Source organism: Acanthisitta chloris, unplaced genomic scaffold (assembly GCF_000695815.1).
Source record: "Acanthisitta chloris isolate BGI_N310 unplaced genomic scaffold, ASM69581v1 scaffold22852, whole genome shotgun sequence".
Lineage (NCBI taxonomy): Eukaryota > Metazoa > Chordata > Aves > Passeriformes > Acanthisittidae > Acanthisitta > Acanthisitta chloris.
In genome coordinates this window covers 10,247-25,799 of record NW_008662474.1, presented here as the reverse complement: position 1 = coordinate 25,799, position 15,553 = coordinate 10,247, and the positions used below count along the sequence as shown (strand labels likewise).

At 40.4% G+C, this 15,553-nt stretch overlaps 1 protein-coding gene across 1 annotated transcript in view; it reads left to right on the top strand.

Moving 5' to 3' along the window:
• Positions 1 to 228: 228 nt before the first annotated feature.
• The window catches only part of LOC103798366 (TBC1 domain family member 1-like), a gene marked incomplete at its 3' end in the record, with an annotated part of 23,906 nt that continues 8,581 nt past the window's right edge, over positions 229 to 15,553 (top strand). Inside the window, exons 1-2 of the mRNA XM_009070621.1 lie at positions 229 to 405; positions 13,557 to 14,090. Of these exons, the coding sequence (XP_009068869.1) occupies positions 229 to 405; positions 13,557 to 14,090 (711 nt within the window). The remainder of the gene's footprint in view (positions 406 to 13,556; positions 14,091 to 15,553) is intronic.

The following is a 15,553-nucleotide window of genomic DNA, read 5'->3' as shown; positions in this document are numbered from 1 at the left end:
GACACAACCCTCCCCTCCCTTCCCTCCCATTCCATCCCTTCCCTTCCCCTCCCTTCCCTCCCCTCCCGGTCCCGTCCTCCGAGCATCCTCGCGCCCAGCGCCGCGGAACGGGCAGCTCCCGCGGGTTGCTGCTGGGCTGGGCGGGGAGGAACCTTTGGCTGCCCGGCCGGCAGCGGGGGAAGCGAAGCGGATTGGGATCGGCGCCGGATTGGGATCGGAGCGCGGAGGATGTCCCCATTGTTCAGCTGGGTGGCCAAGGTAGGCGCGCTCGGCGGGCTCGGTCCAGCCGCGGACTTGGCTGATGTTCGCCCGCAGATGTTCGCCCGCAGTTTCCAGCCGAGTCAACCGTGGCTGGAAGAAGGGAGCAGAGCCCCGCGGGGAAAAGGAGCAGCAAAGGAGTGTGAAGTCAGAACCGCATGGGTTGAGGGGTTCAAAGCCAAGGGTAGTTCTACCCTCTGCGGAGTTGCTGCAATTCAAACTACCCAAAGGCCTGTCCTGCCTGCTGAAGTCTAACGCTGCTTGTGTACTCGGGAGAGTGTATAATAGCACTCCCACTGTTTGTTTTGGAATTCTTTTCCCTTGGATTCTAGTATAAAGAACAATAAGTCAGCTTATAGTGGGAGACTTACTCATTTAAGTGTGGCACTGTATATGTTGTGCAGGATTCTTCATCTGTGTCTAGGGCTTGAGTAGGATTTTTCCACTGTAACTGTGAAACTACATACGGGTGCAGAGCCATCCATATGGTGGTTAAAAATATCTAGAATACTGTTTTGAGCTGTTGTTTTAAAAAAAAAAAAAATTCTGAAGTAACAGGTTGTTCTGAATTTAAAATGAGCTGCAAATGGTATTCTGTTTTAAGACACAGTGGAAAGTGTAGAAGAGGACAAGTGTGTGAAATAACTGTGTGACAGGCAAGAATTGGGAGTTCGTTGGAGGAATTTGGCTTTGTTTTGAAATTTACCAGACAGCCTAGGCTATTAGCCAGATCACAGGAAACCTGGTTCTTGTTTTGCCAGGCTGCTTAATTACTTCTGCATCCCTGTTACTGGCTGGTAACAGGTGAATACTGTCCTGGGAAGATAGTAAGAAGAAAGTGCTTGATATGTGACTGTTGCTTTTCTTCAGATAGAAGCATTTGCTCTATTGTGTCTTGAGAGGATCCTGCTTAACTTTAGACATACTCCAAAAAATCAAAATGTATCCTCTCCTCATCCACTTGCCTTATTTCCCCTCGGTTTAAAGACCTGTCTAGTGAAGCAGTTGTTGAAGTAGTTGCCTCTCTTGTCATAACTCTGTCTCGTGTGTCAGGTAAGGCCTGATTTGCCATGTAGTCTGAGGGAATGATACCAGCTCATTTCTGTGCTGACTCTTAAAAATGTGCTAGTCTCCTATACAGGTAGATGCTGTCAATGATGAGTGATGCCACTGAGTATATGCTTCAAGGATGCCACCAAGGGATGGCCCATTTCTCCTCCTCATTGTCCATTTGTTAGCTGGACAAAGCAGCAGGTCAGAGAGGAGTTAGTCTTGGAGGAGCTACAAGGTAGAACTTGCAGCACATGTGAGTTGGCTGTGGATTTGGAGAAAGTGATGGAAGCTCTTGCAGAAACACACTTCTGACTACTTTCAGGAGTGCTTTCTGGGCTTTCAAAACTAATTATTTCAGTGCTGGTTCCTCACATGTGTTTAGTTTTATTCTTCTAATGGCCACTAATTGTCAGCACTAATTTGGGAGGGAAAGAAAAGCAGTGCACTTAGAGATATAAAGTGAAGCTTGTTAACAGAGAGAGCTTTCCTGCCTGCCAAAATCTGATCAGTGAAAATGTAGGAACTACTGTTGTGGGCTTTCAACACAAATGCAAGCCTTTCCAGTTTTTATAAGATGGTAGCCCATTCCAGAATGAGGAACAACTGTGGGATGGGGAGTGGGGGTGGAGGAAACTGCCCCCCTTGAAACAAAGCTGTCACCTTGCATCTATTACTTAAAAATGAGTAACCCCCCTGCCCCTGTTAAATAACATGAGTGTTTAGTCTCACCATGCAACTCCCCAGGTCTGCAGATGGTTACACAAAATAACATGAGTGTTTAGTCTCACCATACAACTCCTCAGGCCTGCAGATGGTTACACGTGAAGCAGTTTGCTCCCATGTGCTGTAAAATTGGTCCCTAGTGTTTGTATAAACATTACCTTTTAATACATCTTCATCACAGGTTTTTACATGCTGTTTTACCCAGCTTGTCTCCTACCTACGTTCAGGCTGCTCAGGGATGAGTTTTGCAGTGGTGCCAGGCTGGGTCATGGGGCCAGTTCTGGGCTGGAGGGTACAGCCCTGCTTGAGTCCTATGTGGGTTGGTGTTGCCCCCACTGGCCACATAGATGCTGGCTAAACCACTGAAAGATGACTCTAGAATGAATTCTAAAGTACTCACTTGTTTTAGTCTCCTAAAATTATTTAAATAAAAAAATAGCTATACCTGTTTTTCCTGCACGGTTTTATACAAAGTCAGACTGACTTAAGGGAAACTGACTAAGCACCTTAAAGCATAGTTTCTTGAAAATGTAAATGAAGTTTGCACAGTTGTGTGTAGAAAATAGTCACTTTTATAGAAACACAGAGACTATTTTATGTTCAGTTTAGATCACTGCATTGTTACTAAAGTAATCATTGTGGAGTTGAAAAATACCAAAGCTTTGTGTCTTCAAAAAAGATAGACATGCAGGTTTTTAGATTGGTGGTGTACTTGCACATCATTATTTCATTAGTAGGAGATAATAATACAGTGATAAGTGTTAAAAGCAGTTTTATTTGTTTGCATCATATTTAATACAGCTTTAGTTTAAGAAAAATAGTAGTGTTAGTTGTTTACAAATTACTTAATTTTTATAATGCAAGTTCCTATTCAGAAGCAGCTTGATTGAAACCAGAATTAAAGAACTGATTGCTGAAGAAATAGAGAAAGTTCTTAGTGTAATATATTGTCTAAATAGAGAATTTGAGGAAGTGTGTCCTCAGCTTCTCAGCTAGTTATGCAATTTATACATAGTGTGTCTGTCTAGTTACGAAAAAAAAAGTACCATATATATAATATCTGTGTTTAGCTTCAGGTCTAAAGGATTATAAACCCACAAGGAACCAGTAAAGAAAATAAGGTAAAATGCAAAGTAAGGTTATTTGAATCAAGGTTTCTTGTATAATGATGTTGCTGGTATAAATCAATCCACCCTGGTCAGCTGCCTCCAACCTGCAGGACAGCAGGTGAGAAGGGGATGCTCCCAGTTCCCTCCTGAGGGGAATGGAGAGCAACAGAATTTTTGTTTTGCTTTGTTTTTTTCCCAAGGACTACTGAGTCAGAATGATCTGTGAGCTTTCATTACTTTGAGAAGTTCTCAAGCCATCAACAAAGAAAGTTCCTATGCTATTCAGAGCAGCAAGTCTTGGTTACTTGACTCATGCCATGAAGCATTACTGAAGAAGTAGTTATAATAATATTGGAAACACCACTTATATTTGTTGGAATCCTAATATAGCTTTATATACTGTTTTAAAATGGATCTTGCTGATGTTTTGCTTTTGGTCCTACTATTTTCTGTATAATATTGTGCTTAGTAGACCTCTGGAGGAGTATGCATGGAATAACAATATGCTTAGTTTAGGTTACAAACTACAAATGAAATGAATTTGCCTTCTGCAAGAAAATGAAAAGGAATGAGAGACTGAAAATCAGGAGGACCAAGAAATCCCTTCCAGCTTTCGAAGTGTTCTGAAAAGAGTGCTTGGCTTTTTTGCTGGCCTGTTTTAGGGTACATCACAATCACTTAGAGGATGTTTTGCTCAGCTATATTGACATGCCTCTTTCCTTTTTTCTCCATAGCTTCCAGCAAAGTTGAGCACCTTTGGATGTCTTTAATCCCTTAGTGAATGACTTACATTTTAGCCAAACAAATCAAAGTTTGGTCTCTTAAGGAACCCTCATAACCAGCCAATTTGACACTATCTAAAGCCAAAAAACCTTAGAAGCTTGTTAAATCTGTCTTGCTTTTAAACCCATCTTATTTATAAGATGATAAATTACTTGGGTAGACAAATCAATGGTGGTATCCTATAGGGTACAAGATGATAAATTACTTGGGTAGACAAATAAATGATGGTATCCTATGGGGTACTACCCTTGTATGTGCTAGTGAATTTACCCCTTTTTGTAAAGGAATTTGGATACTTGCATATTGTATCAAGAATCAAGGAGTTTATAGAAAACTAGAGCCGGGGAAGAATTGGCACTCACTGGGGAGGGAAGATTTAAATGCCACAGTTTTGCTTATGGCAAATCTCCTTGAAGCCATTGATGCTGTGGGTAGGGCTAGAGGGACAGACCCTTGCTTGTCTCCCAGGCTGGATGCCAGCAGTGCAGCTAAGAGAGAGTGCAGATTTCTGCCAGAGCTGGGTTTTGGTGCCCAAGTTTGCACAATGACCCTGTCAGAGAATACTACGTTGCTGCTCAGTGTGATTCTCTAGGTCAGTTTCTGTTGGGGTAAAACGTTACCACTCGTCAGCTCTCAGATAAATGCAGATTATCACAAAATGCTGAGCAGTTTAAATGCACTGTTTTCTGTATGCCAGTCACTCCCCACCTTCCTCTGTGGGGGTCTGGGCAATGACTGAGGAATATGCGCTCAGCATTTGAAATGAAGTCAGTCCTGTGGTGAAACCTCTCTGTTACTCAGCAGTTAAGTTCCCTTTGGAGCTGTTTGCTTTTATTTTTCATCCTTCCATTTCTTTTTCTGCATGCCAGGCCTGAATTGCACCTGCTCTGCTTAGACACTCTGCTTAGATTTGATGAGAGAGGGCCAGAATATAGTCTAGCTCACACAGCTTTTATGTGGCTGGGCAGATGTAGTAGGGCAGTGTCCTCTGCATTTGTAAGGTACATTATGGGTGCTTAGTAAGGGGTAGGGCTTTCCACAGTGAAATTCCTGGCCATGTAGATTGCAGTTTACCAGTGTTTTTCTCTTGAATCATTTATGCCTTTTTGAATTAATTTCTCATGAGTATCTTCTTTCAGGTTCATGTTGACCTTCAGATTTTACAAGCCAAGCCCAATGAGGTAGCTGAGCTTGCTCTTTCATACAGGTTCTGCACTCTGCAATCAATTCAAAGCAAAACTTTTAGCCTCCAGTCAAAAACTGTTTGCTTTCCTTTGCTGAAAAGCTCTCTGAAAATTGGTGCTAGCTGTCTTCAGGTGGCTAACATGTTTTGGGCCAACCAGTAGCAGAAATACTAGTAAATCCTTCAGGATCAGGGAAAATTTCAGGTGCTGTCAGAGATGGACAGAACAACTCAGGGTTCGTTTGGATTTTTAGCCTTAGCTACAAATGTCTGCAGCAGTTTAATTTTATTTGCTTTATATTTTATGATCTAAAATACTGTTTCACGTCATAGCTTGCTTTTTTGAAAGGCTGCTCTAATGAAACAGTCTTCTATGTGCACTAGAGGTGTTTATGAGAACATAAAAGGAGCTGTTTGGCTGTGGATTCTCTAAGTAGAAATATCTTCAGGGAAGTGTCAGGCAAAGAACCTCCTTCCAGTTTGTAATTTCCCATCATCCTGAATATAGAAGCTGCAGCATTTCTGAGAAATCTCTGCTTTAAGGGGATGTTGGAACGTTTTTACTGTGCCAGCTAATAAATGCTTTAAATACTTGAACCATTTTATTTTAAGTTTGGAGGAGCTGGGGTTGTGTATGGTGTACAGAGGTTGACTAATGACTTGGCAAGTAAATCCTTAATAGAAACACTGTTAATTGAATTACGTCTTGGTTATATTTTTTATTTTCAATAGAAGCCTTTACAGCTCAAATGTTCAAGCTGAAATACCTGTGCATGGCAGTGACTGAGAGAAAAGAAAATCTCAGCCTCCCTTTAGTTAGTATTTTACATATCAGTAGAGATACACAAAATATGTCAAGAGCTGCTTATTAATTTGTTTGGGGAGGTGAGGCAGTTGAGCTGCAAAGAGCAGCTGGAACTCAAAGAGCAGAAGTGAGGCAAGGAATGACTAGCTCCTGTGTGTTCTTTTATCACTGAGTTAACTGTACTGAATTGTTTTTAGTTCTCCTTGCTTTTTAACCACACTACAACAGCAAATCCCGAGATGAATTAATGCATAAATCTAAAATTTGAATAGAGTTTTAAAGTAAAACCTTTCAGAAAGGTATGCTTACTGAGAAGCAAGAGGGAGGTTTTGGCATCTTTACCCTGTTGCAGTGGACTAGAGCATAACAACAAGGTTTCTGCTACTTCTTTTCTCTTGAGCTTCCGAGTTCCCAAGTGGCCAGGTCAGTATTCCCATATCAGCTGGCCATGTGTGTGATAGTTACTAGCCTGGATGAAATCCCCTGTAGGTTGCATCTGCATTAGTAAGTGCCATACTGCAGCAGGTTGTTCAAGGGAAGCTGCTGGTGCTGAGAACAGGTTGTGTACCTCATTCAGGGAAGAGAGTTTTACTTTGAACTGGCCCTAATTTGGTGCTGTGAACCAAATGATGTTTGTGAGTGAAATGCATCACATAATGAAGGTTGAGTTCTGTTTGAATGGATGGCAGTTCTGGCACTTGAGACAGCTCCACGATGCAGTCACACAAGTGGATGGGGAGAATCCATTCTCAGACACATTCCTGGTCCAAAATAAAATAGTGAAGTAGGCACACTTATATTGTACTTGAGAATGCAGTTAGAGATGCTGGACAAACAGCATGCACACAGCTTTGGAGTGGATGACCCTTATGTAAGGAATGAGGGCCCATCAAAGAATTATTGTTTTACTGGGATGTTGACCTTTTGGCCACTGCTTAATGTGAATTTCAGTCCTGAAGAGGTTATCTGAAATTTCTGTGGTGTAGACTTGTGTGTCACTAACTGAAACACAGTGAAGAGAGAGTAAAAATGTTTACTGTCATCCATTCTCAGGGCAGTGTGCATGTAAGCACACATGTTGATGGTCACATTTTAAAAACAAACCAAAAATTATACATGACTGACATATCTGGAAGCTTCTTCCCAGCTTTGGACAGTGTTTCTCATTATACCTTTACAGCACCATCACTATGATCAAAACCAGGGTTTTTTTTTCAGGGGGAACCTTTGATATGCAGTAACCAAACAGGATTTTCAGGTACAGATACTCTGTGAAATTGCATGTTTGGGGAAAAGAAACTGCTTGTGCATAGTTACACAGGCACGCTCCCAGCTACTGGAAAGGGCAAAGCTGAGCTAAACTGAACAGTCCCTTTCTTTTTCAGTCAAAGTTGGGAGTTTTGCCACTTGCAGTGAAATGCTGGCTCACAGGTAGTCTATAAGTGAACAGCACATTTTCCACACTGTCCTCTTCTAAATACATTGTTAAATAATGTTTTAAGATCTCTAGTATCTCCTCTGTTCTTCCTTTCTCACCTCACTTTTCTAGCATGCTGAAGAAACTAGTGCAGACATACTGAGTCTCTTACGGTGACTTTCAGAGGTACCTGATGTAAAGATTTATGAAACAGGCATCCTACAAAGGCATCTTTTTTCAAAGCTCTTTCTTTTTTCTTGCAAGTTTTATGTCAAATGTGGATCTGAGAGGAATTATAGAATGCAGAAAAGCTGAACTTTTCACCTACTGTAAAATTTTAAGACAGCTTCATCTTTTAACAGGAGGGAAGACGGTGACTTTCAGAGGTACCTGATGTAAAGATTTATGAAACAGGCATCCTACAAAGGCATCTTTTTTCAAAGCTCTTTCTTTTTTCTTGCAAGTTTTATGTCAAATGTGGATCTGAGAGGAATTATAGAATGCAGAAAAGCTGAACTTTTCACCTACTGTAAAATTTTAAGACAGCTTCATCTTTTAACAGGAGGGAAGAAAGTCTATCTATCATCTTTTAATTGATAGGACTGAGCTTTTAGGACAATGATCCTTGACTCTTTGGGGTACATTTGGCAACTCCCCTAATGTGGTCTGTCTGTATCTTAATGGAGAGGATCTTGAGTAAACAGCTTGCTCTTCCTCTTTCTGTCCAACTGCACTTCATTGATAGCTTCCAGTAAATGCAAAATATCCTAAGGAAAGCAGTGTGTTTTGCACAGGCCTCAGTAATATTTTGGCAACAATAACAGAGTTAAACATGACCTATCCTATTGTAGCCAAATTTCTTCACAAAAAGATGAATAGTTTTAATTCAAATTACATTATAAATGTCTTAGTGTAAATAGTCCTTGGTGAATCATAGGAGGTTAATAAGCTTCCTGTGTGTAGTTTTCTAATTCTGTAGGTTGTTAATTATTTCTTGGTATGCTGCTTATGTAATAAGGGTCTTGCTAAAAATTGAAGGCTCTTTAGGTATTTTGTTCTTCCTTCTCTTCTATTGTACTGAATGCACTGTACATTAGGAATGAGTAGATAAATGAGTTTTACCCAAGAAATGTTCTCAGTAACTTACTTCCTGTTTTAAATTCTGTTACTGCCTTTCAGTTAAAAAAAGACAACAAAACTACAACAAATTTGCCCTTCCTAAAGAAAAAAAAACAAACAAAACAGAAATGTCCTGAAAGCTTTAATACACCATTGCTGTCTTTTTTTCCATTCTGTTTCCCACCCTATAACCTCCAGCTCAGCCCTAGATCTGTCTCAACTCTGTGAAGGGAGCTCCTTGCAATTCCATCCTACATCCCTCCTTAAAAAAGGATTTAATCTGTTGATAATGAAGGAGCACAGATGTTTCTAGCTATTACTTTACAACCAGTATTGCCTCCTTGTTCAGTGGTCACCTGTAAAACGTGAGCCAGGAGCCCTGTAGGTATGACCAACTGCTTTTATGTCTTGAAATACTGTTTTCATTTGTGTAATTGTGTGAAAAGGAAGCTTTGATACAAAATACAGAGAAGATAACACTATGAAGATGTGTTATTTGAATTTTTTTTCTTTTTCTGCAATTGTTACTTCTGCATTTATGATACTGAATGAGGGAGCTGATAAAGCAGTACAATATGAAGAGAAATGGTTTTTATTGTAAGGACAGAAAGGGACTGGGGAAATAAGAAGCAATTAACAGTATGTAATAAGCCTCCTAGATATTGAGCAGAGTATACTAATGTTCTTCCCAGAAGCAGATTTTGTAGGAATACCCCCTTCAGAGCCAGTCAGTGCTCTTGCATTTGGAGGTGTACTAAAAGCCCATGGAGACTTTCTGTCAACTGCATCTTGTTTTTGAATCATGCATTTTCTCGTGGAGGGATCCAAAAGCAAGGAGGAATCTGGGACATTGCAGTTTATTTATGGAGAGTAGCCAGGTTTTGTTGTATTTCAGGCTTCAAGTAAGGTATGTCTTAAGAGCAGATCTATCAGCAACATAATGCACCTCTCTTGGGGAGGAAGAACCACCACAAAATAGAGCAGTCCAACTTCACTAGAACACCGAGTACAATTAAGTTCTATTTCTGAGCTTGTTTGCAATACTCTATAAACAGATTCTGCAAATACTGGGTTTTTTTTCAAAAGGAAAGAAAACCTTTTTGTGCCTCTTTAAATTACACAGTGCTCTCCAACTCACATGACTTTGCAAAAAGTGTACCCTTTTCCATCTGGCTGAAGAGTCATGGGGAAGGTTCTTGAGCTGAGATTTGTCTGTAAAATTAAAAGGAATGTGATAAGTGGCATACAGTACTCATGGCATTGGTCTGCAATACCTACCAATCTTCTGGAGGCAGCACTTGACATGTGTGAGAAGTCTAGTCCCTTTTACAGCTCTTTATGATAATGTATAAACTCTAAGAATATTTGTTGGCTGCATGGAGCTCCACTGTTGGTGCTTATTGTGTCAGAGCCATCTCAGAGGACACTAGTGGCACTCATCCCCCATACTCTAAGGCAAAAAGAACTGAATTTAAGCAGATATTCTGCCTGACACAGAATATCCTTTGAATTTTGCTGCACTCGTACTGTTAGCAGCTTCTTTGCTAGGTTAGCAGCAGTGTTTTTTCTGATTACAGAAATAATCTTTATCCACTAGTTATGTATTTGTACAGAGAATCAAGTCAGAAAACGCTTAAGAATAAAAGTGTGCTAGAAAAGAGAATTTATGTGGCAGGAACAAATCGTACATGCACATAACAGTCTTGCCCCATTCTCTTTGCAAGTCCAAATTAGTTGACACAATTATCTAAGGTGAGTGAGAGAGCTGAGATAGGATGGGACCTCTGGAGGGCATCTAGTTCAGGGGTGCCTAGAGCAGGTTGTTCAGGCCCATGTCCAGTCAGAGTTTGCTTATCTATAAGGATGGAGACCCTATAACCTCCCTGGGCAACCTGTGCCAGTGTGTGGACACCTGGACAATAACAATGTCTTTTTCTTATGTTCAGAAAGAATCCACAGCCTTTAAAAACTCCACACAACGTCAGCTTAATTCAGGAGCAACTTCATCCTTGCTGTTTATTGGTTAATTCAGGAGCAACTTCATCCTTGCTTTTTGTTGATACAAATTGAAGAGCCATAATTCTGTTTACATCTTAATTAATTCCTGGGTGTTTGCAAGAGATGTGGTTACTGATGATCCAGTGGCATGCTGCCTAACCTGGAAAAATTCCAGCTGTGGTTAATAAGCATTTGCCACGAGAGGGCCTACACTGTTTATTTGAATGATTTGAAATAATTATATTTATTTACATTTCACTTTTTTTACTAAGTAGTGTTTACCTAATATTCATGTACTCAGCATCCAGGTTTGTTTGCTGAGGGAGGCAGAATCAGAGAACACACAGGGTCATATGGGTTCTTCATTTCTAGGTACTTGCATAAAAGTACTGGAATGATACAGGTAGATGAAAAGAAGACAAATCTTGATCAGACTAAGAATAGGTCCAGGGAAATGTGTTTTGGGTTGGGTTTTTTTTCTCTTACATCAGGGATATTGTCTTTACTAATGGAAAGAGATTAATGTTTAACATATGTAAGGGTCCCAGGAAAGTGAGGTGGTTATTTGTTGCTTTCCTGTGACTGCATCAATTGGCTAATCAGAAGTAGTAAAATAATATTAGCAGGCTGTGAATTTTTTTTCAGGTTTAGAAATGGGAACAGAGGAATCAGTGTTTTTTCAGTAAGCGTAGCACGGAAGTCAGCTGTTACTTATCAATGACATGATTCAGGCCTTAGCATGTGTGAAAATAAATAAATAAATGCTCCCCTTGATTTTCAGCCCCAGGCCTCCTGGGTCATCTCAGATGTGAAGTTTAACTACTGCAAAGTCCTTCTGTGTGATGGAGTGTCTTTTCCAAAATACTGACTGTATGTACAGTGCAGCCCCTGCTGAATAGCAATTTTGTGCATGTCCCAGGCATTTGATAACAAAAAGCACTGAAGAAATTGAATTAACTGCACATCTGTGATGGATCCCAACTGCCTTATCAGGGCTTTAGCTGAGCTGTAGCCCTTGCAGCACCTGTACTGCTAGAAACTCTCCTTAGACTCATTGGTGTGTGTGGTGCTGGGGGAGCTTAACCCTGGGTGAGATAGTGGCACTCTTTGCCTGGATGAGACCTGACATTCCTGACCTTAACAAAATAAGTATAGTCCAGAAAATACCTCAGTCCTTTGCCATCATCTCTGCAGCCTGAGCAGAAGTGGAGGTGGGATCACAGGTCTCTGTGTGTATCTTGGGCAACTCGGGTAAAATTGCCAGTGGCTGGTGAGTCCAGACACAAGAGTAAACTGTGTTTATTAAAAGTGCTAAACAGTTAAGGCTTGAAATATGGGTAGGATAAAGTTTTATGTTTTACTGTCATGCTGATATGTTATGGCACTGAAAAATTAGTTCTGTGAAGGACTGTTAGGTAACCAGAACTGAGGTAAACCTTGAGCTGACTGTAGAGAAAATGTGTAGCATTTCAGGTACTAAAGATACCCTTATGTTCTTCTTGTATATGATTAAGAAGTTAGGCACAAAGCTGCCTGAGCCCAAGGCTTTTCGACTGGTTTGTGACATTATCTGTGAACAGTCTTCTGAATTCCTGACCCTGCTTCTTCTTACCCAATCTCCCCCATTGTCTTTGAGTGATTAACTGTTGACTCATGCCTTGCAGTCAAGGGTGAAGTAATGTTTCCTGAGTCCTCTTATTCATCTTGGAATCTGTTACTTATAGTTGTAAATCCACTAGCTATGTGTGTATATCTGTCTGTCCATTCATCCACATCTTTATCTGTGCTTCCTTGTCTGTAAAAAGAATCCTGTTGAGGTCTTTATGAGCACTCAGAATATAACCATTCAGTTTTCACTGTTCTATTATTTTTGTTCCTCTAAGTCCTTTGCTGTTTCCTGAGTTGGTTTATGTGCATTACTACATTATGATTAAGCGTTAGATAACCATAAAAATACCTGAAAAAGACAGAGGCTGTGTCTCCAAAATATTCTTTGGGTTTAGGGATGCCTTTTCTCATAGGGGAGGTGGTTCTTCTGGGCTGCTATTTTAGTCTGCTGCTCCCAGACTTCCTTCTGTACTATCTGCAACCAAATACTTGTAAATAAAGCGAGCTCCGGTTGATGCTTGGCAGAGGAAATTGGTTTTGTCAGGAAATGGGCACACTTCATGTGGATTGTTCTCAAAGTAATTTTTGGAAACAGAAAAGCTAGGGGAATTATCAGTTGTAATCATAGATGGTGGCCCCACATTGTCATTAGAGCAGCAGCAAAGGCTGCAAAAGAGCCTTAATCTCCTAGGTCAGTCAAAGCAGTGTGATGTAACGAAGCGTTGGCCTCGCAGCAGATACCATGTGCCTACCTTATAACCATATCAGCAACTGTGACCGTTTACTGTCACTAAAAATGAGTCTGATGGCAGTTTGGGCTCTAATTGCAACATCTGTGGTCTGTAGCAGACTGCTGTCTCATACAGATGCCCTGCAAGGCATACAGTATGTGGAAGTAATATTAAGAGTGCCATCTAGGATAGTAGAATAAAAATGAGCATCTAAAATAATGAATGTTTCTTTAAAAAGTACAGCTATTTGCAATTTTAAAAAAAAAGCCCAAGCAGCAGTAACAATCTCCGATGAAGGGGAAAGCAATTTGCAAGAGACTCGTTAATCTGCATGACATGAATGTTTGAGTGAATGAGGGGAGTGAAAAATAACAGACATAAAATGACTTCACTAATTAATTAGTCCGCAGCTTCTCTTATGCTTTCTGGAGTATTTTTGTCTGTCATTTTGAGTTGGAATTTGTCACATTATAGTTGTTGGTTCAGGTGCAAAAGTTTTACTGAAAACACAGAGCATTACAAGAGATGAAGCTCCTTTGACTAGGTGTTGATGATGATGAACTCCTGGCAGGGAGACAAATGACTAATTCCTCTTGTCAGTGTTTAACTGCTATAATGTGTCTGTTGGACAAATACAACTGGTCTTTCAGAAAACAATACAAATTAGCCATTCCAGAAAAATCACAACAGGGAGCACCACTTAATGTTGCATCTCCTTTGTCATAAAGCACCAGATGCTAATCTTGTGTGTTCTTTTTCTCTCCTGTAGGTGCCTGAAATTATAAGCTCTATTCGTCAAGCTGGAAAAATTGCTCGTCAAGAAGAGTTTCAAAATAATCTCTCTGATGTTGAAGACCCTTTTGCCAAAAAGTTTGAGGTGCTGTTCTGTGGACGGGTGACAGTAGCACATAAAAATGCACCTCCAGCACTCATAGATGAATGCATTGAGAAATTTAATCGTGCAAGTTGTACAGAAAATTCAGATTTCGACTCGTCATCCCAACAACATGAAACTGCCAATAACTTCAGAGGCTTCTCTTTCAGCAACAAATTTCGGTCTGTCTTTCAGCCCTTGGTCAGCGAAGAGGAGGAGAGAAGGCCAATTAGAAAATCTTTTTCTCAGCCTGGGCTTCGTTCCTTTGCTTTTAAGAAGGATTTCCAAGAGGGAAGCCATAGGAGTAACAGCTTTATCAGGTCTTTTGAAGAAGATGCAATTTCACTGAACCTAAAAAGTCAACTTATCTATGGACACAGTGTTGTGCAGCCAACTGACATTGCAGAAAACCGGACGATGTTGTTTACGGTAAAGCAAGAGTTGCAGCTCCTGGTGGCATTTTCACATCTTGGAGTTTGGAGTGGCAAACACCAAAGCAGATGTTCTGACACATTGCAGTTACTTCTTTAATAGCTTGATTGCAAATTACCAAAGCTTAACTTGAACTTGCCTATTTCTCTAGAGAGCATTACCAGATAGTGTAAATTGTTTTACATATTCAAAAGAGGTTTATATTAAATAGTTTAAAACAGCACTACCTGAAACATTGGGCTTCTAAAGAAAGCTTTTAGAAAGCTACTGTTACATGTTAGCAGGTAGTTATGCAGTTGCAAAATGGTATGTACAGTTACACTAACTAGTAACAGCAGAAATAAATTTCCAGTTAACCTGTAACTAGAGCAGAAGGACCAAACCATGACTGAGAGCTAGTAGACTTTGTGTCCATGATAAGCAGGGTAATTAATGAAGGTTTTTTTGCTGCCAGCAATGTCTTTATAATGATGGAGTAGTATAATAACTTCCTGGGCTACTCCACACATGCCTCCAATCCTGTCCTGCTTTGGTGTGGCTAGCAGTGCCTCTGCCTTCATAGGTGAGCAGCAAAAGTATTTTCCAAGACGTGAGAAGCAAGTAAGGAATGTGTTATTTGCTCCTCTTATAATCCTCATGATAGATAAAATGGTTTATATAGCTTATCTATCTTGTGTTGTATGAGCATAACACTAACCTGGAGCTGATATTGCAGTGGCTGACAGTCCTAAGGTCATCTTGGATCTCTCAGCTGCTGTTGGGGCTGGGGGTTTTTAAGGGCAGGAACAGAGTGGTGTGCAGTTCCAGCAGGTTTTTAAAGGGGGGAAGGAAGAGCTGCTTTAAGAAGGATCACTATAGTGTTATATCTGTAAAAAATAACATGCAGAAAAAGTTGTCATTAGCTATACCTGATTTAAAGCTTCTATTTGGTTGTGGCAGGCTGGTATTAGAGAAGTGGAAGAAGGTGGAAAGAAATTTTCTTCCCCCTTAAAAAGAAATCCATGTTTACCTTCTTCCCCTGAGCATGTATTTCACACAGAAAATATAGACACCCTTTGTAATAATCCCAAATTTCTAAACAAATTCTGAGTTCATTATTAATTCATGACATAGATTTTGGAGATAGGGATATTATAGATGGATGGCTTGAGTCCAGATCCTCTTACTCCAATTAGTACATTTTAAATTTATATTAAATAGGTGCAACAGTTCTCAAAGACACATGCAGGTTCAGCCTGAATATAACACGAGTCACCTTCTGACAGGCACATTTCCAAATTGTGGGGCTCTACTGCTCTGCCTTTCTGTCTTGGGTTGCTTTTTACCAGGGAAGATATAGTTTAGTATGCACAGCTGTGTTTTTTTTGCTATTCAACCGGTCTAAATTCAGCTGAATGTAAGGAAATGAAGTAACTGTAGTTTGTGCCTTCAGTACCCCCAGTGAGCAGCTTGTGGCAGAG